This window comes from Clarias gariepinus, chromosome 16, assembly GCF_024256425.1.
Source record: "Clarias gariepinus isolate MV-2021 ecotype Netherlands chromosome 16, CGAR_prim_01v2, whole genome shotgun sequence".
In the NCBI taxonomy this organism is placed as follows: domain Eukaryota; kingdom Metazoa; phylum Chordata; class Actinopteri; order Siluriformes; family Clariidae; genus Clarias; species Clarias gariepinus.
This window is the reverse complement of record NC_071115.1, coordinates 2,574,228-2,598,217: the sequence shown is the minus strand read 5'-3', so window position 1 is coordinate 2,598,217 and position 23,990 is coordinate 2,574,228. Positions and strand designations below refer to the sequence as shown.

Below are 23,990 nucleotides of genomic sequence, written 5' to 3'. Positions count from 1 at the left end.
AATAAATCAAGTTCATAACCAGATCAGGCTGGTGAATGGTACAAGTAACTGCTGTGGTCGAGTGGAGATCCAGCACAAAGCCCAGTGGGGAACAGTCTGACTTATTACAAACAGACTGATATTTTCGAATTGTTAATTTTTATTTTTATTTCGAAGATTATGGCTTGCAGCTAATGAAAACCCAAAATTTCTTATCTTAGAAAATTAAAATAATATTTAAGATGATAAATAAATAAATAAATTAAAAAATTTACATGTACAGCTCTCGATACTTGGTTGGGGTTCCCTTTGCATGAATCACTCCTGCAGTGCAGTGTGGAGTGGAGACAATAAGTCTTTGGCACTGTTGAGGTGAAAATCCAGGTTACTCTGGCAGCGGTCTTCAGCTCTTCTGCATTGTTGGTTCTGGTGTCTCGCATCTTCCTCTTCAGAATACCACACAGATTCTCGATAGGGTTTAGGGTGAACAAATTGGCTGGTCAATCAATCACAGGGATACCATAGTCCTAAACTAGTTATTAGTACTTTTGACAGCGTGAGCAGGTGCCAAATCCTGCTGGAAAATAAAATCATCATCTCCATTAAGCTAGTAAGCAGAGCAAAGCATGAAGTGCACTAAAACTTCCTAGTGGACAGCTTCGACCTGATAAAACCAAGTGGACCAGGAATGCAAAATATGTGGCCCATGTCCTGGTTAAGTCTGTACGTCGTGGTTCTTAAAGCACTGAATCCAGCTGCAGTCCACTCCTTGTAAATCTCCTCCAAATTCATAAATGGGCTTCATTTTACAATCCTCTCAAGATTATGGTTATCCCTGTATCTTGTCCACATTTTTCAACAACATTTTTATCATTCATTCAAAATTCCATTAATGTGATTGGTTACAGCATTTTGTAAACAGCCAGCCACATTGCTGCAGTAATTCATGCAAAGGAAGCCCTGACCAAATATTGAGTCATGTACATGTTCATACTTGATGCATGTCCACATATTTTTGTCATGTAGGGGTTGTATGTGTCGGCGAGGCATAAATGCAGAGGTTGTTTTTTTTAATTAAACTTAAAACAAAACTTAAACAAAACACTTGACTTGGAGCACACCAAAAACTGCCAGGTCCAGGGCTTCCTCCCCAATATCCTGCGTCTGGCCTCCTGACACAGAGGCTGTAGATTTTGTCCCCTGGCCCGGGCTGCAGGGCCAGCAAGACAGTATTCCCAAAGCCTAACGGTGGCAGAACGGGCACTGGGTTGATGTCCTTTAAGCAGGGTGACGGAGCAGGCATTTGAGCTTCAGAGCCAGGCAGCGTTGCTGGCACGACGTCCTTGGAGCCAGGTTGAGGCACTGGTACGACGTCCTTGAAGCTTGGCAATGGAGGAAGAAGGGCAACGTCCTCAGAGCCTGGCGGAGGAACTGGCATGGCGTCCTCAAAGCTGGGGGGCAGAGGAAAGGCGCGACATCCTCGGAGCTGGGTGGAGGACCTGGCACAATGTCCTCGCAGTCGAGCGGTGGAGAAGGAAGCGAAACGTCCTCGACTTCGAACAAAGGAGCTGGCACGACGTCCTTGAAGCCAGGCAGAGGAGGAAGCACAATGTTCTTGAAGTCGAGCAGAGAAGGAGGTGGCGCGCCGCCCTCGTGGTTAAGCAGAGGAGGAGAAAGCGAGACGTTGTCGACGTCGAGCAGAGAAGCTGGCACGACGTCCTCAAAGCCAGGCAGAGGAGGAAGCACAATGTTCTCAAAGTCGCACAGAGGAGGAGGTGGCGCGCCGCCCTCGTAGTTGAGTGCGTGGTGTGGCAGTCTGAAAGGTTAAGCTGGACAAGCAGTCTTTAAAGCTGTTCCAACTGCTCCTGCAGGCCTTGTATGCGCTTTAGATTTTCTTGGGCACAGAACATATTAACATTCTTTGTCTGTTCACCTTCCCAGCTCTGCTGCATCTCTCGCTCATTTATTCCAGTCTGTCTCCTGCACGTTCTGCAGGATTCTGCTCCTCTTGCTTCTGCCCGCTCCTTGAAGTGATGCCGAGTGGCCAGCCGACCGTTCCCAAAGTCGACTCGCCCCGGCGTTATCGTCACAGCTCCCCCACAAAAAACACCCAGGGGAGAAACCTCTGCTATGTCGCTGAAAAGGTCTGGCCTTTTGTCACGTAGGGATTGTATGTGTTGGTGAGGCATAAATTTAGAGGCAATGATGACGGTTTAGTTGTTCTTTTGATGAAATTTAAAACTAAACTGAAACAAAACACTTGACTTAAGCACAACAAAAACTTCAATATAACCACAACAACAGCAGCAATAACAAATGCCAGACAACCAAACTGAACTTAAACAGGGTATTTATAATCTAACTAATCAAACTAATGAGTCACCTAGGTTCAGGTGAGCCGAGGTGGAAGCCATCACCTGACCGAGGTGCATTATTTACCTAAAACATAAAAGAGTCTTTGGGCGCTAGGCGCCCTTTAGGGGGTAACCCTGACAATTCATACGAAAAATCTTTTTTTTTTCTAAGTGTAAGGGTTAACCCCTAGAGGGCGCCCAAAGACTCTGCTTGTTTGTTGTGTTTTTATGTTATAGGTTGTGTGAAGGGAACTTCATCTCCCATAGGGCACCTGGGTCAGGTGATGGATGCATGCACCTGATCCAGGTCAGTCATTAGTTGAGTTATAAATAGCCTGACTGAAGCTCAGTCAGGCGTGTAGCATTTGTTATGGTTATTTTGTGTTGGTTGTTTTCAGTAAGACGTTCTATTAAAGATTTCTAAGTGCTCTTTGAAGAGAGCTTTTGTTTTTGCTTGATTATATCAATAAAAAGAGTTTATCTGGAAGTTCTCGTCTCAGCCTCTGCATCTATGCCACAACGCCGACACAGACAACCAGAACGTGACAGAATGCTACACCTTAAAAGTGGCATAGCAGAGGTGTCTCCCCTAAATGTTTTTTTGGGGGGAGCAATGACGATGGAGGAGCACAGAAAGGACCGAGAGCAAAGTGAGCAAAGGGCGCTGCAGAGCTGGAAAGGCTGCAGGCTTGCCATCCGGTGAACACCGTTTAAGAGCGACGCAGCTCGGGGTGACAGACTTCCCCGCACCGACCAGGAGGTACGGACCAAGAAGGTCAGGTACGGCGGTGGCGAGAGGGAGGAGGAACCTCAAACGGTGCGCTTCTTCCTCCGCCGCCAGGCTTTGAGGACGTCGTGCCCAAGCTTCAGTCCAGTGCCGCGGACGTCACCTCAGCTCCGCAATCCCTAAGCGACACGGAAGTCGCTTCAGACCTGCAGCCGCCGAACGCAGCGGACGTCGCTCCAGCTCCTCAGCCGGCGAGCGCGCCGAGCGTCGCTCCAGCTCCTCAGCAGGCGAGCGCGCCGAGCGTCGCTCCAGCTCCTCAACCGCCGGACGCAGCGAGCGTCGCTCCAGCTCCTCAGCCGCCGGACGCAGCGAGCGTCGCTCCAGCTCCACAGCCGCCGGACGCAGTGAGCGTCGCTCCCGCTCCACAGCCGCCGGACGCAGCGAGCGTCGCTCCAGCTCCTCAGCTGCGAACGTCACGTCCGCCCTTCAGCCGGCAAGCTCCGAGAACATTGTGCCCGAGCCTCAGTCCAGTGCCACGGACGTCGCCTCAGCTCCGCAGTCCCTAAGCGACACGGACGTCACTTCAGCCCCGGGGCCACCAAGCTCCACGAACGTCGCGTCAGCTCCGCAGCTGTCAAGCATCGCGGATGTCGTTTCAGCTCCACTGCCTCCAAGCGCCTCCGAGATCAGCATGCCCGCTTCGCAGCCCGGCTCTGGGAAACCTGTCCTGCTGGCCATGCAGCCCGGCTTAGGGGACAAGGGCTACAGCCTCCGGGTCGGAAGGCCAGACTTTGAACATTGGGGAGGGAGTCCCGGGCCTCCGTTAGCGCTCCGGAGGAGCGTTTTTGAGGGGGGGGGTACTGTAAGGGTTAACCCCTAGAGGGCGCCCAAAGACTCTGCTTGTTTGTTGTGTTTTTATGTTATAGGTTGTGTGCACAACAACCAGTGCACAAAGACACTTTAATAACCTCTGCACTAAGACACTTTGCTCTATGCATATTTGCACACACCGTACAGTATATTTCAATTTGCACAGTATATTTCTATTTTGTACATCATATTTCTATTTTTATTTCTAGTTCTATTTTTTTCCTAGCACATTTCTATTTTTATTTTTAGTTCTATTTTTCCTAGTTTAATTTAATTTTTTAATTTAATTTCTATCGTATTTCTTTTATTCATATTTATTTCTTATTTGTAAAATTTAACTCTCTTTTAGGGTCAATGGCAGTCGTATAATGCATTTCACTACATTTCGTACTGTGTATGTTTGTGTATGTGACAAATAAAATTTGAATTTGAAGGGAACTTCATCTCCCATAGGGCACCTGGGTCAGGTGATGGAAGCATGCACCTGATCCAGGTCAGTCATTAGTTGAGTTATAAATAGCCTGACTGAAGCTCAGTCAGGCGTGTAGCATTTGTTATGGTTATTTTGTGTTGGTTGTTTTCAGTAAGACGTTCTATTAAAGATTTCTAAGTGCTCTTTGAAGAGAGCTTTTGTTTTTGCTTGATTATATCAATAAAAAGAGTTTATCTGGAAGTTCTCGTCTCAGCCTCTGCATCTATGCCACAACGCCGACACAGACAACCAGAACGTGACACTAAGATACTAAATGTTGGGTTTTTATTAACTTTAAGCCATAATCATGAAAATAATTTAAAAAATAAACACTTAAAATATATCAGTCTTTGTGTAATAAATCCATATAATATGAGTTTTAATTTTAGATAAAATTAAGAAATGAATCAATTTTTCGATAATATTCTAATTTACTGAGATGGACCTGTATATACAGTGGCGCAAAAAAGTTTTTAGTCAGCCATCAATTGTGCAAGTTCTCACACTTAAAAAGATGAGAGAGGCCTGTAATTTCCATCATAGGTGTACGTCAACTATGAGAGACAATTTAAGGAACAAAAATCACATTGTAGGATTTTTAATAAATTCATTGATAAATTAAGCACGAAAATTATTTAATTGATTGTTAAATAAGTATCTGGTCACCTACAAACAAGCAAGATTTCTGGCTCTCACAGACCTGTAACTTCTTCTTTAATATGCTCCTTTTTCCTCTACTCGTTACCTGTATTAATGACATCTGTTTAAACTTAATATCAGTATAAAAGAGACCTGTCCTCAACCTCAAACAGTCACACTCCAATCTCCACTATGGCCAAGACCAAAGAGCTGACCTAGTAAATGACTTGCAGAGAGCTGGGACCAAAATAACAAAGGGTACAATCAGTGACACACTGCGCAACCAGGGACTCAAATCCTGCAGCGTCAGACGTGTTGCCCAGCGACAGCCCCAAAACATCACTGCACTAGAGGAGAACTGCATGGAGGAATGGGCCAAAATACCAGCAAGTGTGTGAAAACGTTGTAAAGACTTACAGAAAAAGTTAGACCTCTGTCATTCCCAACAAAGGGTATATAGCAAAGTATTAAAATGAAATTCTGTTATTGACCAAATGCTTATTTTCCACCATAATTTGCAACTTTTGCAAATTTCTTATTTTGTCTCTTATAGAGACTCTATGATGAAAATTACAGGCCTCTCTCATAATTTTAAGTGGAAAAACTTGCACAATTGGTGACTGACTAAATAATTTTTTGCTGTATAAGTGTTATAAATAGCGTAATTAAGTAGACTAAAGCATTAATTCTGTTAGTCAGTGATGTCTCAATAGATGCGATGCAAGTACTACCTATTAGTCTACAGTGTTTTTTTTTAGTTTTATCTCTAGTGTTACTCTACTTTACAACTCATGAGCAAACCTACTAAAAAAGGACTAAGCTTAAAAAAAAAATCTTTTTCATATAATTAATCAAGCTCATAACCAGATCAGGCTGGTGAATGGTCACAGTAACTGTTGTGGTCGAGTGGAGATCCAGCACAAAGCCCAGTGGGGAACAGTGTGTGATGATGACTGGGACTTAAAGGATGCAGAGGTGGTGTGTAGACAGCTTGGATGTGGTAAAGCAGTCAGCGCTCCTCATAGTGCCCGTTTTGGTCAGGGAAGTGAACCAACCTGGCTGGATAATGTTCGGTGTAATGGGACTGAGAGCTACATAGATCAGTGCTCACACAGAGGATTTGGAGTAGAGAACTGTGGACATGGGGAAGATGCTGGAGTTGTTTGCCTAAGTAAGTTATTATTTGTTGTAGCAAAACAGTTTAAAGCGAATACATGTACAAAATAATAAAATATACTTCTTTACTCTAAGATTTACAGAGTCCCACACTGACTCGGATCTCCCCAAACTCTGTGGTCTCACCTGGAGAAGTCCTTCAGTTCAGATGTTCCACACCCAGCCCAACATGCATCCCTGTAGACTTCAGTTTGTATAAAACTGGGTCATTAATAAAGAAGCAAACTGCAGAGACTACAACAACATTTACTCTGACTGTAGATGAATCACATCAGGGCCAGTACACCTGTGACTACACATACAGGGAAAGTGACTCCATATCATCCAGAAGCAGCTCCATTACCATCACTGTGGGTAAGAACAAAGAGGATGTTAATCTAAACAGTGTTAGAAGTCATTTATTTGTTTAGGCTGTTTAAATGTCATTTATTACCCATACTATGAATATATTTTTTATATATACTACTTACAATTAGTTAGGCAGATTGTGAGAGACTTAGTGGATGTCAAACATATTGTGTTTGTTTTACTTTAGACATTTTTGGGATAGGGAGGCAATTGTATTGGGGTGATAGACACACCTCATTTTGTGTTTTCCATGGTCTCATTGTGTACAGGTGTGCCTTATATTGGGGCCGATCCCAAAAGACAACCTTTTTCAATGTGGCATCAATTTCAACATTCTGTGGGTATAAAAAGCTGGTATTGTCAGTAAGTCATTCTAAGTTCATCAGTCAAACAGCCATTAGCACACAATGTCACTTAATGGATAAGCGGCACCACCTGGCCATGGCGCGCCTTCGGGTTGGTAGCAGGCAGTCAGATGTTGCTCGTGAACCTGGTGTGTCTCAAAGTGTCATTAGCAGGCTTGCATCAAGACACAGAACTACTGGCAGAGTTCAAGACAGACCCAGGAGTGGAGCCCCATGAGTGACAGACCGCAACGATGACCAGTACCTAAGGACCTATGCACTCAGACATCGTTATGCAACTGCCACACAGCTGCAGGGCCGTTTACGAGATGCGAGGTTACTAGGGTTTACAAATAAACCATTCGCAACCGACCCACAGCTTTGGCTTGAATGCCAGATGACCATTGCAAGGTGACTCCACTGACACCAAGACACCACCGTGAACATTTGCAGTGGGCACAAGACCATGTGACCTGGACAATGCAGCAGTGGTCTACCATTCTGTACACTGATGAGTGTTGGGTCACCTTGCACAGAAAAACGCTAGGTGAGCGATACACTGTTGTCAACATGGTCCCCATGGTTTGCTTTGGTGGAGAAGGTGAAACAGTCTGGAAAGGCATCACCAATCGGGGCAAAACAGATTTGGTTACTGTACATGGCTCAGTCACTGCATGTTCTTACCTCAGAGACGTCATAGGCCCCATCAACATCCCCAAATTGCGCCAACACCCGCTCAACTTTCTGTTCATGGATGATAATGCTCCACCACATCGTGAAAGAATTGTCACAGCTCGACTTCAGGAAGTTGGAGTGCCTCATATGGTATGGCCATCAATGTCCCCTGACCTGAACCCCAAAGAGCACGTCTGGGACCAGTTGAAGCAGAGACTGGATGATCGTACCCCACACGCAGTTCTGCCAGGTGATGTGGGGGTAGCACTTGTGGAAGAGTGGAACGCATTGCCTCAGAACAACATCATGAGGCTAGTGAGGAGCATGGGACGTCGCTGTCAAGCTGACATTGCAGCAAATGGTGGAAACATCCCTTTTATTTTCCAAATTTTGGGGGTAATAAATAATAAACTAATGAAAATGGTGTTTCTTCTAATACATTATGAGTAATATCAAAGGGAACTTTTTACTTATTTCTTTCAAATTCAGAGCAAATAGGAAAAGCACTCATGAAAATAACAATATCCCTAACTTATTGTGAGTAATGTAAATAGCATAATTTAATGAATAGGTGGGCAAAAACTACTACCTATCAGAAATTTAGTGCTGTACTGTTAAAATTGTCTACAGCCTGGTTTTTGTTTTACTTCTTGTGTTATGCTACTCTACAACTCATGAGCAAACCTGTGAAAAAAAACAGTCTAAACTAAGATTTTTTTTTCTTTTTTAATGTAATCAATCAAGTCCATAAGCAGATCAGGCTGGTGAATGGTACAGGTAACTGCTGTGGTCGAGTGGAGATCCTGCACAACACCCAGTGGGGAACAGTGTGTGATGATGACTGGGACTTAAAGGATGCAGAGGTGGTGTGTAGACAGCTTGGATGTGGTAAAGCAGTCAGCGCTCCTCATAATGCCCGCTTTGGTCAGGGAAGTGAACCAACCTGGCTGGATGATGTTCGGTGTAATGGAACTGAGAGCTACCTATATCAGTGCTCACACAGAGGATTTGGGGTAGAGAACTGTGGACATAATAGAGATGCTGGAGTCGTGTGCTTAAGTAAGTTGTTATTATTTGTCGTAGCAAAATACAGACAAAAGTAAATACATTTATTTATTTTTGTATTTGTCCTTATTCTAAGATTTGCAGAGTCCTACACTGACTCGGATCTCCTCAAATTCTGTGGTCTCACCTGGAGAAGTCCTTCAGTTCAGATGTTCCACACCCAGCCCAACATGCATCTCTGTAGACTTCAGTTTGTATAAAACTGGGACATTAATAAAAAAGCAAACGGCAGAGACTACAACAACATTTACTCTGACTGTAGATGAATCACATCAGGGCCAATATACCTGTGACTACTCATACAGGGAAAGTAACTCTACATCTTCCAGGAGCAGCTCCATTACCATCACTGTGGGTAAGAGCAGAGAGGATGTTAATCTTAACAGTGTTATCGGTCATTAATTTTTTTTTAGGCTGTTCAAATATTTGTGATTTATTACCCCTAACATACAGGTGCCTCTCAGTAATATAGAATATCATCAAAAAGGTTTTTCATTTTAGTAATTTAATTAAAAAAGTGAAGCTCATTCCTTATATGGATTTATTACAGACAGACTGATATATTCTGATTTTTTTATTTTTATTTTAAAGATTATGGCTTGCAGCTAATGAAAACCCAAAATTTCTTATCTTAGAAAATCAAAATAATATTTAAGATGATTAAAAAAAAAAACAAATAAAATTTTTTACATGTACAGCTCTCGATACTTGGTTGGGGTTCCCTTTGCATGAATCACTCCTGCAGTGCAGTGTAGAATGGAGACAATAAGTCTTTGGCACTGTTGAGGTGAAAATCCAGGTTACTCTGGCAGCGGTCTTCAGCTCTTCTGCGTTGTTGGTTCTGGTGTCTCGCATCTTCCTCTTCAGAATACCACACAGATTCTCAATAGAGTTTAGGGTGGACAAATTTGCTGGCTAATCAATCACAGGGATTCCATTGACCTAAACCAGTTATTAGTACTTTTGACAGCGTGAGCAGGTGCCAAGTCCTGCTGGAAAATACAATCATCATCTCCATGAAGCTAGTCAGCAGAGCAAAGCATGAAGTGCACCAAAACTTTCTGGTGGACAGCTTCGACCTGATAAAACCAAGTGGACCAGGAATGCAAAATATGTAGCCCATGTCCTGGTTACGTCTGTACGTCATGGCTCTTAAAGCACTGAATCCAGCTGCAGTCCACTCCTTGTTAATCTTCTCCAAATTCATAAATGGGCTTAGTTTTACAATCCTCCCCAGATTATGGTTATCCCTGTTGCTTGTCCACATTTTTCCACCACATTTTTATCATCCATTCAAGAAATTGTTCATTCAAATTTGACAAGGCAGGGTATTGCAGTACAAAACCCTGAAAAGTGTCAAATATACACATGCCTATACAAGACACATACAAACAATCAGTTACTTAATTTAAAATAAAGTAAAATAAAATAAATAACACATATACACAGAAAAGGCATCCTAATCGAGCACATGTAAATTATCTATGAAACAGTGTTATACAATTTTAAACCACGGTGAATAAAGGAGAGTTCATGACGTTTGGTTTCTCTTGGTATAGAGAATATCCGGTGCCGCCGAAAAGAATATGTAGGTGTTGGAGTGTAAAAAAAAAGGTGTTGATAAATAAAAAGATATATAATAAACACTTAAAATATATCAGTCTTTGTGCAATAAATCCATATAATATGAGTTCTAATTTTAGATAGAATTATTAAATGAATCAATTTTTCGATAATATTCTAATTTACTGAGATGCACCTGTATATACAGTGGCACAAAAAAGTTTTTAGTCAGCCATCAATTGTACAAGTTCTCACCCTTAAAAAGATGAGAGAGACCTGTTATTTTCATTATAGGTATACCTCATCTATAAGAGACAAAATAAGAAATTTGAAAAAGTTGCAAATTATGGTGGAAAATAAGCATTTGGTCAATAACAGAATTTCATCTTAATACTTTGCTATATACCCTTTGTTGGCAATGACAGAGGTCTAACGTTTCCTGTAAGTGTTTAGTAAATATATTAGTAGTAACCCAGTGTTTTACTTAAAAAAAAATCTACAGTCTTTTTTTAAGTTTTACCTCTAGTGTTACTTTTCAACTCATAAGCAAACCTACAAAAAAAGAACTAAGCTTTAAAAAAAAATCTTTTTCATGTAATAAATCAAGCTCATAACCAGATTAGACTGGTGAATGGTCACAGTAACTGCTGTGGTCGAGTGGAGATCCAGCACAAAGCCCAGTGGGGAACAGTGTGTGATGATGACTGGGACTTAAAGGATGCAGAGGTGGTGTGTAGACAGCTTGGATGTGGTAAAGCAGTCAGCGCTCCTCATAATGCCCGTTTTGGTCAGGGAAGTGAACCAACCTGGCTGGATAATGTTCGGTGTAATGGGACTGAGAGCTACATAGATCAGTGCTCACATGGAGGATTTGGAGTGGAGAACTGTGGACATGGGGAAGATGCTGGAGTTGTTTGCCTAAGTAAGTTATTATTTGTTGTAGCAAAACAGTTTAAATCGAATAGATGTACAAAATAATAAAATATACTTCTTTACTCTAAGATTTACAGAGTCCCACACTGACTCGGATCTCCCCAAACTCTGTGGTCTCACCTGGAGAAGTCCTTCAGTTCAGATGTTCCACACCCAGCCCAACATGCATCCCTGTAGACTTCAGTTTGTATAAAACTGGGTCATTAATAAAGGAGCAAACTGCAGAGACTACAACAACATTTACTCTGACTGTAGATGAATCACATCAGGGCCAGTACACCTGTGACTACACATACAGGGAAAGTAACTCTATATCATCCAGAAGCAGCTCTATTACCATCACTGTGGGTAAGAACAAAGAGGATGTTAATCTAAACAGTCTTGGAAGTCTTTTATTTATTTAGGCTGTTTAAATGTCATTTATTACCCATACTATAAATATATTTTTATATACACTACTCACAATTAGTTAGGCATATTGTGAGAGACTTAGTGGATGTCATACATACTGTGTTTGTTTTACTTCAGACATTTTTGGGATAGGGAGGCAATTGTATTGGGGTGATAGACACACTTTATTTTGTGTTTTCCATGGTCTCATTGTGTACAGGTGTGCCTTATATTGGGACCAATCCCAAAAGACAACCTTTTTCAATGTGGCATCAATTTCAACATTCTGTGTGTATAAAAAGCTGGTATTGTCAGTAATTCATTCTAAGTTCATGACTTAAACAGCCATTAGCACACGATGTCACTTAATGGATAAGCGGCGCCACCTGGCCATGGCGCACCTTTGGGTCAGTGGCAGGCAGTCAGATGTTGCTTGTGAACCTGGTGTGTCTCAAAGTGTCATTAGCAGACTTGCATCAAGACACAGAACTACTGGCAGAGTTCAAGACAGACCCAGGAGTGGAGCCCCACGAGTGACAGGCCGCAAGGATGACCAGTCCCTAAGGACCTATGCACTCAGACATCGTTATGCAACTGCCACACAGCTGCAGGGCCGTTTACGAGATGCTAGTTTACTAGGGTTTACAAACAAACCATTCGCAACTGACCCACAGCTTTGGCTTGAATGCCAGACGACCATTGCAAGGTGACTCCACTGACACCAAGACACCACCGTGAACATTTGCAGTGGGCACAAGACCATGTGACCTGGACAATGCAGCAGTGGTCTACCGTTCTGTACACTGATGAGTGTTGGGTCACCTTGCACAGGAAAACGTTAGGTGAGCGATACACTGTTGTCAACATGGTCCCCATGGTTTGCTTTGGTGGAGGAGGTGAAACAGTCTGGAAAGGCATCACCAATCGGGGCAAAACAGATTTGGTTACTGTACATGGCTCAGTCACTGCATGTTCTTACCTCAGAGACGTCATAGGCCCCATCAACATCCCCCAATTGCGCCAACACCCGCTCAACTTTCTGTTCATGGATGATAATGCTCCACCACATCGTGAAAGAATTGTCACAGCTCGACTTCAGGAAGTTGGAGTGCCTCATATGGTATGGCCATCAATGTCCCCTGACCTGAACCCCAAAGAGCACGTCTGGGACCAGTTGAAGCAGAGACTGGATGATCGTACCCCACACGCAGTTCTGCCAGGTGATGTGGGGGTAGCACTTGTGGAAGAGTGGAACACATTGCCTCAATACAACATCATGAGGCTAGTGAGGAGCATGGGACGTCGCTGTCAAGCTGACATTGCAGCAAATGGTGGAAACATCCCTTTTATTGTCCAAATTTTGGGGGTAATAAATAATAAACTAATGAAAATGGTGTTTCTTCTAATACATTATGAGTAATATCAAAGGGAACTTTTTACTTATTTCTTTCAAATTCAGAGCAAATAGGAAAAGCACTTATGAAAATAACAATATCCCTAACTTATTGTGAGTAATGTAAATAGCATAATTTAATGAATAGGTGTGTCATGAGCGGGGTGTTGTGGCAGGTGTTGAACGCCGTGGGCGGAAGGAGCAGGCATAGAGGCAGAGGGGTGGTGTTAACCAAAAAAGAGTCTTTTAATAAAGGTTAAACAAAGTGTAAATAAAGAGACAAACAAAGGAACAAACAAACTCAAACCATACTTAACTTTGGGCTAACAGGGGCTCTCTGGCAAGACACAGACAGGGGAACAAACACACGCCCTGTGGCGAGACACAGGCAACGGGAGACACGTAACACGCCCTGTGGCGAGACACAGGCAAAGGGAGACACGTAACACGCCCTGTGGCGAGACACAGGCAAAGGGAGACACGTAACACGCCCTGTGGCGAGACACAGGCAAAGGGAGACACGTAACACGCCCTGTGGCGAGACACAGGCAAAGGGAGACACGTAACACGCCCTGGGACGAGACACAGGCAGGGGGACAAACATAACAGGACATAAACGAGGCGTGGAGCTGAAACTAGACACTAGGGAGAACGGGAGACACTAGAGAGAACGGGAGACACTAGAGACACGGGAGACCAAGAGAGGGACAGGACGAGGGCTAAAGACATGGCAATCAGCTAGGCATGGCTTTTAGCTAAACATGGTTAAGCTAAGCTTAACCATGGCAGTCAGCTACACATCCACCTAGCTAAGCATGTCTTTAGCCCCAACATGCACTAAGCTATACTTACCTAATAGCTTAAACACACTAGGGAATAGGGGCCCAGAAACACAGACACAGGATACCCAGTGGCTAGGCGAGGCAGCCCTCCAAGACTAAGCGAGGCGGCACTCACAAGCTAGTCGTTACTCCCCAGTCAGGAGGGACAGCACTCTAAAACTAGGCGCACTGGGACAATAGGGGGAGAGGAAACACAGGACAAGGGATACCCAGTGGCTAGGCCAGGCGACACGCAAAGGCTAGGCCAGGCGACACGCAAAGGCTAGGCCAGGGGACACTCAAAGACTAGGCCAGGGGACACTCAAAGGCTAGGCTAGGGGACACTCAAAGGCTAGGCTAGGGGACACTCAAAGGCTAGGCTCACTGGGCAACTAGGGAGGTGCGAAACCCAGGACAGCTAGAGACACAGAGGGGCTATGGCTAGAAGCATGCTAGTACTGTAACTGTACTATAACTTAACATAGAATTTAGCTAATCATGCTCCTAGCCACACACACACCTAACTGCTTACCTGCTCTAGCTAACCACAAGAACACAGAAGGACAGGACTGAATCAGCTCCACCAACACGGACACACAAAACATACACAGAGACATTGCCAATAAGAGAGCCCAAGTCAACACAACTAAAATCAAAGTACAAATTAAACAGATAATAAAACAAACCAAAATGCCCACATAACTGACAGTGGTTTTACCAAAAATGCTCGACCCAGTTTCCCAGTCTAAACAGCTATTTATAGATTGATAGATGGCTACCTCGGTTCAGGTGTGCACTGCATCACCTGACCGAGGTGCCTGCTGGGAAACTGAGTCGGCCAACAAAAACTACAAAATAAAAACAGTGACCTCTAGTGGAAGACCCTTACAGTACCCCCCCCCCTTAAACCGCTCCTCCGGAGCGCTATTGGTGGTCCCAAGGCACTTCCCTGGTGTCCCTTCACCCGACCCCGACGGGCTAGCTCCCATAGTCAACTGTGTGGCGGAGGCAGCACCGGATCGCTGTTGTAGGCCGGGCGGAGGGGGCAGCACTGTATTGCTCTGAGAAGTAGAGCCCCTGAAGACAGTGCTGTGTTGTCCCCCAATCCGGGCGGCCGATGCAGTACTGGCTTTTCCTCCGCCGTGCAGCGGTGGGTGCCCGACATCGAAGCCGGGTGCTGGACGCTGTGCTGGGGTGTCGCTCCGAAGGCGGTGAGCCTTGAATAAGGGCTACTGGACGAAGGTGGGGGCCTCCACATGAGGCCTGCTGGTGTTGCTGGGACCTCCTCGAGGCGCTCGGCGGGTGCTGCAGCGGTGGCCTCCACGTGAGGCGCGAAGGGTGCTGCAGCGGTGGCCTCCACGTGAGGCGCGAAGGGTGCTGCCGCTTTAAAGTCCCAGCCCCCTCTGCTATGCCTTGGTGGGTCGAGCATTCTGTCATGAGCGGGGTGTTGTGGCAGGTGTTGAACGCCGTGGGCGGAAGGAGCAGGCATAGAGGCAGAGGGGTGGTGTTAACCAAAAAAGAGTCTTTTAATAAAGGTTAAACAAAGTGTAAATAAAGAGACAAACAAAGGAACAAACAAACTCAAACCATACTTAACTTTGGGCTAACAGGGGCTCTCTGGCAAGACACAGACAGGGGAACAAACACACGCCCTGTGGCGAGACACAGGCAAAGGGAGACACGTAACACGCCCTGTGGCGAGACACAGGCAAAGGGAGACACGTAACACGCCCTGTGGCGAGACACAGGCAAAGGGAGACACGTAACACGCCCTGTGGCGAGACACAGGCAAAGGGAGACACGTAACACGCCCTGTGGCGAGACACAGGCAGGAGAAAACACAAAACAGGTCCTGGGACGAGACACAGGCAGGGGGACAAACATAACAGGACATAAACGAGGCATGGAGCTGAAACTAGACACTAGGGAGAACGGGAGACACTAGAGAGAACGGGAGACACTAGAGAGAACGGGAGACACTAGAGAGAACGGGAGACACTAGAGAGAACGGGAGACACTAGAGACACGGGAGACCAAGAGAGGGACAGGACGAGGGCTAAAGACATGGCAATCAGCTAGGCATGGCTTTTAGCTAAACATGGTTAAGCTAAGCTTAACCATGGCAGTCAGCTACACATCCACCTAGCTAAGCATGTCTTTAGCCCCAACATGCACTAAGCTATACTTACCTAATAGCTTAAACACACTAGGGAATAGGGGCCCAGAAACACAGACACAGGATACCCAGTGGCTAGGCGAGGCAGCCCTCCAAGACTAAGCGAGGCGGCACTCACAAGCTAGTCGTTACTCCCCAGTCAGGAGGGACAGCACTCTAAAACTAGGCGCACTGGGACAATAGGGGGAGAGGAAACACAGGACAAGGGATACCCAGTGGCTAGGCCAGGCGACACGCAAAGGCTAGGCCAGGCGACACTCACTGGCTAGGCCAGGGGACACTCAAAGGCTAGTCTAGGGGACACTCAAAGGCTAGGCTAGGGGACACTCAAAGGCTAGGCTAGGGGACACTCAAAGGCTAGGCTAGGGGACACTCAAAGGCTAGGCTCACTGGGCAACTAGGGAGGTGGGAAACCCAGGACAGCTAGAGACACAGAGGGGCTATGGCTAGAAGCATGCTAGTACTGTAACTGTACTATAACTTAACATAGAATTTAGCTAATCATGCTCCTAGCCACACACACACCTAACTGCTTACCTGCTCTAGCTAACCACAAGAACACAGAAGGACAGGACTGAATCAGCTCCACCAACACGGACACACAAAACATACACAGAGACATTGCCAATAAGAGAGCCCAAGTCAACACAACTAAAATCAAAGTACAAATTAAACAGATAATAAAACAAACCAAAATGCCCACATAACTGACAGTGGTTTTACCAAAAATGCTCGACCCAGTTTCCCAGTCTAAACAGCTATTTATAGATTGATAGATGGCTACCTCGGTTCAGGTGTGCACTGCATCACCTGACCGAGGTGCCTGCTGGGAAACTGAGTCGGCCAACAAAAACTACAAAATAAAAACAGTGACCTCTAGTGGAAGACCCTTACAGTACCCCCCCCCCTTAAACCGCTCCTCCGGAGCGCTATTGGTGGTCCCAAGGCACTTCCCTGGTGTCCCTTCACCCGACCCCGACGGGCTAGCTCCCATAGTCAACTGTGTGGCGGAGGCAGCACCGGATCGCTGTTGTAGGCCGGGCGGAGGGGGCAGCACTGTATTGCTCTGAGAAGTAGAGCCCCTGAAGACAGTGCTGTGTTGTCCCCCAATCCGGGCGGCCGATGCAGTACTGGCTTTTCCTCCGCCGTGCAGCGGTGGGTGCCCGACATCGAAGCCGGGTGCTGGACGCTGTGCTGGGGTGTCGCTCCGAAGGCGGTGAGCCTTGAATAAGGGCTACTGGACGAAGGTGGGGGCCTCCACATGAGGCCTGCTGGTGTTGCTGGGACCTCCTCGAGGCGCTCGGCGGGTGCTGCAGCGGTGGCCTCCACGTGAGGCGCGAAGGGTGCTGCAGCGGTGGCCTCCACGTGAGGCGCGAAGGGTGCTGCCGCTTTAAAGTCCCAGCCCCCTCTGCTATGCCTTGGTGGGTCGAGCATTCTGTCATGAGCGGGGTGTTGTGGCAGGTGTTGAACGCCGTGGGCGGAAGGAGCAGGCATAGAGGCAGAGGGGTGGTGTTAACCAAAAAAGAGTTTTTTAATAAAGGTTAAACAAAGTGTAAATAAAGAGACAAACAAAGGAACAAACAAACTCAAACCATACTTAACTTTGGGCTAACAGGGGCTCTCTGGCAAGACACAGACAGGGGAACAAACACACGCCCTGTGGCGAGACACAGGCAAAGGGAGACACGTAACACGCCCTGTGGCGAGACACAGGCAAAGGGAGACACGTAACACGCCCTGTGGCGAGACACAGGCAAAGGGAGACACGTAACACGCCCTGTGGCGAGACACAGGCAAAGGGAGACACGTAACACGCCCTGTGGCGAGACACAGGCAGGAGAAAACACAAAACAGGTCCTGGGACGAGACACAGGCAGGGGGACAAACATAACAGGACATAAACGAGGCATGGAGCTGAAACTAGACACTAGGGAGAACGGGAGACACTAGAGAGAACGGGAGACACTAGAGAGAACGGGAGACACTAGAGAGAACGGGAGACACTAGAGACACGGGAGACCAAGAGAGGGACAGGACGAGGGCTAAAGACATGGCAATCAGCTAGGCATGGCTTTTAGCTAAACATGGTTAAGCTAAGCTTAACCATGGCAGTCAGCTACACATCCACCTAGCTAAGCATGTCTTTAGCCCCAACATGCACTAAGCTATACTTACCTAATAGCTTAAACACACTAGGGAATAGGGGCCCAGAAACACAGACACAGGATACCCAGTGGCTAGGCGAGGCAGCCCTCCAAGACTAAGCGAGGCGGCACTCACAAGCTAGTCGTTACTCCCCAGTCAGGAGGGACAGCACTCTAAAACTAGGCGCACTGGGACAATAGGGGGAGAGGAAACACAGGACAAGGGATACCCAGTGGCTAGGCCAGGCGACACGCAAAGGCTAGGCCAGGCGACACTCACTGGCTAGGCCAGGGGACACTCAAAGGCTAGTCTAGGGGACACTCAAAGGCTAGGCTAGGGGACACTCAAAGGCTAGGCTAGGGGACACTCAAAGGCTAGGCTAGGGGACACTCAAAGGCTAGGCTCACTGGGCAACTAGGGAGGTGGGAAACCCAGGACAGCTAGAGACACAGAGGGGCTATGGCTAGAAGCATGCTAGTACTGTAACTGTACTATAACTTAACATAGAATTTAGCTAATCATGCTCCTAGCCACACACACACCTAACTGCTTACCTGCTCTAGCTAACCACAAGAACACAGAAGGACAGGACTGAATCAGCTCCACCAACACGGACACACAAAACATACACAGAGACATTGCCAATAAGAGAGCCCAAGTCAACACAACTAAAATCAAAGTACAAATTAAACAGATAATAAAACAAACCAAAATGCCCACATAACTGACAGTGGTTTTACCAAAAATGCTCGACCCAGTTTCCCAGTCTAAACAGCTATTTATAGATTGATAGATGGCTACCTCGGTTCAGGTGTGCACTGCATCACCTGACCGAGGTGCCTGCTGGAAAACTGAGTCGGCCAACAAAAACTACAAAATAAAAACAGTGACCTCTAGTGGAGGACCCTTACAAGGTGGGCAAAAACTACTACCTATCAGAAATTTAGTGCTGTACTGTTAAAGTTGTCTACAGCCTGGTTTTTGTTTTACTTCTTGTGTTATTCTACTTTACAACTCATGAGCAAACCTGTGAAAAAAAACAGTCTAAGATTTTTTTTTCTTTTTTAATGTAATCAATCAAGTTCATAAGCAGATCAGGCTGGTGAATGGTACGGGTAACTGCTGTGGTCGAGTGGAGATCCTGCACAACACCCAGTGGGGAACAGTGTGTGATGATGACTGGGACTTAAAGGATGCAGAGGTGGTGTGTAGACAGCTTGGATGTGGTAAAGCAGTCAGCGCTCCTCATAATGCCCGCTTTGGTCAGGGAAGTGAACCAACCTGGCTGGATGATGTTCGGTGTAATGGAACTGAGAGCTACCTATATCAGTGCTCACACAGAGGATTTGGGGTAGAGAACTGTGGACATAATAGAGATGCTGGAGTCGTGTGCTTAAGTAAGTTGTTATTATTTGTCGTAGCAAAATACAGACAAAAGTAAATACATTTATTTATTTTTGTATTTGTCCTTATTCTAAGATTTGCAGAGTCCTACACTGACTCGGATTTCCTCAAATTCTGTGGTCTCACCTGGAGAAGTCCTTCAGTTCAGATGTTCCACACCCAGCCCAACATGCATCTCTGTAGACTTCAGTTTGTATAAAACTGGGACATTAATAAAGAAGCAAACTGCAGAGACTACAACAACATTTACTCTGACTGTAGATGAATCACATCAGGGCCAGTACACCTGTGACTACACATACAGGGAAAGTAACTCTACATCTTCCAGGAGCAGCTCCATTACCATTACTGTGGGTAAGAGCAGAGAGGATGTTAATCTTAACAGTGTTATCGGTCATTAATTTTTTTTTAGGCTGTTCAAATATTTGTGATTTATTACCCATAACATACAGGTGCCTCTCAGTAATATAGAATATCATCAAAAAGGTTTTTCATTTTAGTAATTTAATTACAAAAAGTGAAGCTCATTCCTTATATGGATTTATTACAAACAGACTGATATATTCTGATATTTTTATTTTTATTTTAAAGATTATGGCTTGCAGCTAATGAAAACCCAAAATTTCTTATCTTAGAAAATCAAAATAATATTTAAGATGATTAAAAAAAAAAAAGAATAAAATTTTTACATGTACAGCTCTCGATACTTGGTTGGGGTTCCCTTTGCATGAATCACTCCTGCAGTGCAGTGTAGAATGGAGACAATAAGTCTTTGGCACTGTTGAGGTAAAAATCCAGGTTACTCTGGCAGCGGTCTTCAGCTCTACTGCGTTGTTGGTTCTGGTGTCTCGCATCTTCCTCTTCAGAATACCACACAGATTCTCGATAGGGTTTAGGGTGGACAAATTTGCTGGCTAATCAATCACAGGGATTCCATAGACCTAAACCAGTTATTAGTACTTTTGACAGTGTGAGCAGGTGCCAAGTCCTGCTGGAAAATACAATCATCATCTCCATGAAGCTAGTCAGCAGAGCAAAGCATGAAGTGCACCAAAACTTCCTGGTGGACAGCTTCGACCTGATTAAACCAAGTGGACCAGGAATGCAAAATATGTAGCCCATGTCCTGGTTACGTCTGTACGTCATGGCTCTTAAAGCACTGAATCCAGCTGCAGTCCACTCCTTGTTAATCTCCTCCAAATTCATGAATGGGCTTAGTTTTACAATCCTCCCCAGATTATGGTTATCCCTGTTGCTTGTCCACATTTTTCCACCACATTTTTATCATCCATTCAAGAAGTTGTTCATTCAAATTTGACAAGGCAGGGTATTGCAGTACAAAACCCTGAAAAGTGTCAAATATACACATACCTATACAAGACACATACAAACAATCAGTTACTTAATTTAAAATAAAGTAAAATAAAATAAATAACACATATACACAGAAAAGGCATCCTAATCGAGCACATGTAAATTATCTATGAAACAGTGTTATACAATTTTAAAGCACGGTGAATAAAGGAGAGTTCATGACGTTTGGTTTCTCTTGGTATAGAGAATATCCTGTGCCGCCGAAAAGAATATGTAGGTGTTGTATAAAAAAAGGTGTTGATAAATAAAAAAATATATAATAAACACTTAAAATATATCAGTCCTTGTGCAATAAATCCATATAATATGAGTTCTAATTTTAGATAGAATTATTAAATGAATCAATTTTTCGATAATATTCTAATTTACTGAGATGGACCTGTATATACAGTGGCACAAAAAAGTTTTTAGTCAGCCATCAATTGTACAAGTTCTCACCCTTAAAAAGATGAGAGAGACCTGTTATTTTCATCATAGGTGTACCTCATCTATAAGAGACAAAATAAGAAATTTGAAAAAGTTGCAAATTATGGTGGAAAATAAGCATTTGGTCAATAACAGAATTTCATCTTAATACTTTGCTATATACCCTTTGTTGGCAATGACAGAGGTCAAACGTTTCCTGTAAGTCTTTAGTAACTATATTATTAGTAACCCAGTGTCAGGATGAACTAACCTAGGCGACCAGATGACTTAGCTTTAGCGATTAGCCCAATGTAGCGTGGATGGTGAACCCAAACGCGGAAGAGAGCGAGTAGGTAGGATAACCACGCTTGTTAGTCTAAGGACTCTCACAAAAGGGGAGCAAGGGAAAAACACAAATTTAACCCGCGTCCTATAAACACACACTCAAGATCAGAAAGCGAAACCCAAATAAAGTGAGTACTCACGAACCGATGATGGACAACCAGAACCGACATGGGCTGAACTCAATGACTGAGCGCTGAATCGTGGTTTGTTTACTCCTCTTATACTTCCTGATTTGCGACCGCTTTACTTCCGGGTCCTAGTGCCGGTCGCCGATTGAGTGTGCATGACATTACCCCCCTGTCCAGGACCGGCTCCTGACGGTCCTGGGGTGGAGGATACCCGACGACGGTAGTCCCGGATTAATTCGGGGTCGAGAATGAACCGGGACGGAATCCAGGATTGTTCCTCGGGGCCGTAGCCTTCCCAATCGACCAGGTACTGGGTGCCCCTGCCCCGAGGGCGTGAGTCGAGGATCCGGCGCACAGTGTAAGCGGGACCACTGTCGATAATCCGGGGAGGAGGAGCAGGGGGGGTGGGTGGATTCATTGGAGAGGTGGTGAAGTGTTTTAGTTGGGAGGTGTGGAAAACTGGGTGGATCCGGAGCGCCGCAGGCAGCTGGAGCCGGTAGGTGACAGGGTTTATCCGGTGGGTGATGCGGTATGGGCCGATGAACCTGGGAGATAGTTTGCGGGATTCTGTGTGCAGGTGCAGATTCCTTGGGGAGAGCCATACCTTGTCACCTACGTGGTACAATCGTCCCGGAGGGTGTCGGCGGCGATGCTGGGCGACGTAGGTGGTATTGGCACGTTGGATGGCGAGGTTGGCTTGGTTCCATAACCGCCGACACCTACGGACCAACTGTTGGGCCGATGGTACATCAACCTCCGGTTCTTGATGGTCGAACATCGGAGGTTGGAAACCATAACATACCTCAAATGGACTTAGGTTGGTGGCTGAGGAGACGTGGAGGTTGTGGGATAGCTCGGCCCATTTGAGGTAGCGGGCCCAGGAGCGCTGGCGATCCGAAACAAAACACCTCAGGTAGCGCTCCAGTTGTTGGTTGGCCCGTTCCGTCTGACCGTTAGTCTGGGGGTGGTAACCGGAGGACAGACTGCAGGTGGAATTGATCAGACGGCAGAAGGCCTTCCAGAACCGGGCGGTGAACTGGGGCCCCCTGTCCGAGACGATGTCCTTGGGGAACCCATGCAGGCGGACTACGTGTTCCAAAATCAGCTCGGCAGTGTCTTTGGCTGATGGGAGTCCGGTGAGGGCCACCAGGTGTACGGCTTTGGAGAACCGGTCGATGATGGTTAGGATGGTGTCTTTTTCTTCGGAAACCGGCAGGCCCGTGATGAAGTCTAAGGCGATGTGCGTCCAGGGCCGTCGGGGAACGGGCAAAGGCTGGAGCTCTCCGGAAGTAGGCTGGTTGGAGTCCTTGGCCCTGGCGCACACCGGGCACGCCTGAACGAACTCTTCAACGTCCCTTCTCATGGTGGGCCACCAGAACGCCCGTCTCACAAACTGTAGTGTGTGCCGAGTCCCTGGGTGTCCTGCGACGGGCGAGGAGTGCCCCCACTGGAGAACTTCGGGGACCAGACGCTGAGGAACAAAGAGTCGTCCAGGCGGCGCACCTGTCGGCCCAGTCTCCGCAGCCTGAGCCTGGCGAACCCTTGTCTCTATGTCCCAGTGGATGGGTGAAATGATCCGTGAGGTGGGGATGACAGGCACGGGGTCCGCCCGGGGCATCTCCTCTTCTTGTTGACAAGAGAGGGCGTCGGCCTTGGTGTTCTTGGAGCCCGGGCGGTATGACAGATGGAAATTGAAGTGTTCAAAAAACAATGCCCACCGTGCCTGTCGTGGGTTGAGATGTTTTAGATTCCGGATGGTGATGAGGTTCTGATGATCCGTCCAGACCATGAACGGCTCACTGGCGCCCTGGAGCCAGTGACGCCATTCCTCCAAGGCCCACTTTATGGCCAACAGCTTGCGGTCCCCTACTCCGTATCGCTGCTGAGTGGGGTCGAATTTCTTGGAGAAGAAGCCACAGGGGTGTAGCTTCTGGTCTGGACCTCGCTGAGAGAGAACAGTGCCAGCGCCCACATCTGACGCGTCCACCTCTACAACGAACGGTTGGTTGGCATCTGGGTGAAGAAGAATGGGTGCCATGGTGAAACGATGACAGAGTTCTTGGAAGGCGGAGATGGCTTCAGGAGTGAGATGGAAGGGATGGGAGGAGGGCCTGGTCAGACTGGTTAGTGGTGCTGCAACTGTACTGTAGCCCCGGATAAAGCGACGATAGAAGTTCGCAAACCCGAGAAACCGTTGAAGTTGTTTGAGCGTCCTGGGTAGGGGCCAATGACGGACAGCTTCCAGTTTCTGCGGATCCATGGCC

At 46.1% G+C, this 23,990-nt stretch overlaps 1 protein-coding gene across 1 annotated transcript; it reads left to right on the top strand.

The window, feature by feature from the left end:
• The first annotated feature begins 2,946 nt into the window (after nt 1–2,946).
• On the top strand, nt 2,947–23,296 carry LOC128544920 (putative DMBT1-like protein). Its single transcript, XM_053515233.1, has 8 exons — nt 2,947–2,983; nt 3,175–3,343; nt 3,430–3,835; nt 10,831–11,134; nt 11,215–11,493; nt 19,153–19,467; nt 19,550–19,653; nt 23,126–23,296. The coding sequence occupies exons 1-8, from the start codon at nt 2,947–2,949 to the stop codon at nt 23,294–23,296; spliced, it is 1,785 nt and encodes a 594-aa protein (XP_053371208.1).
• Nucleotides 23,297–23,990: the final 694 nt, after the last annotated feature.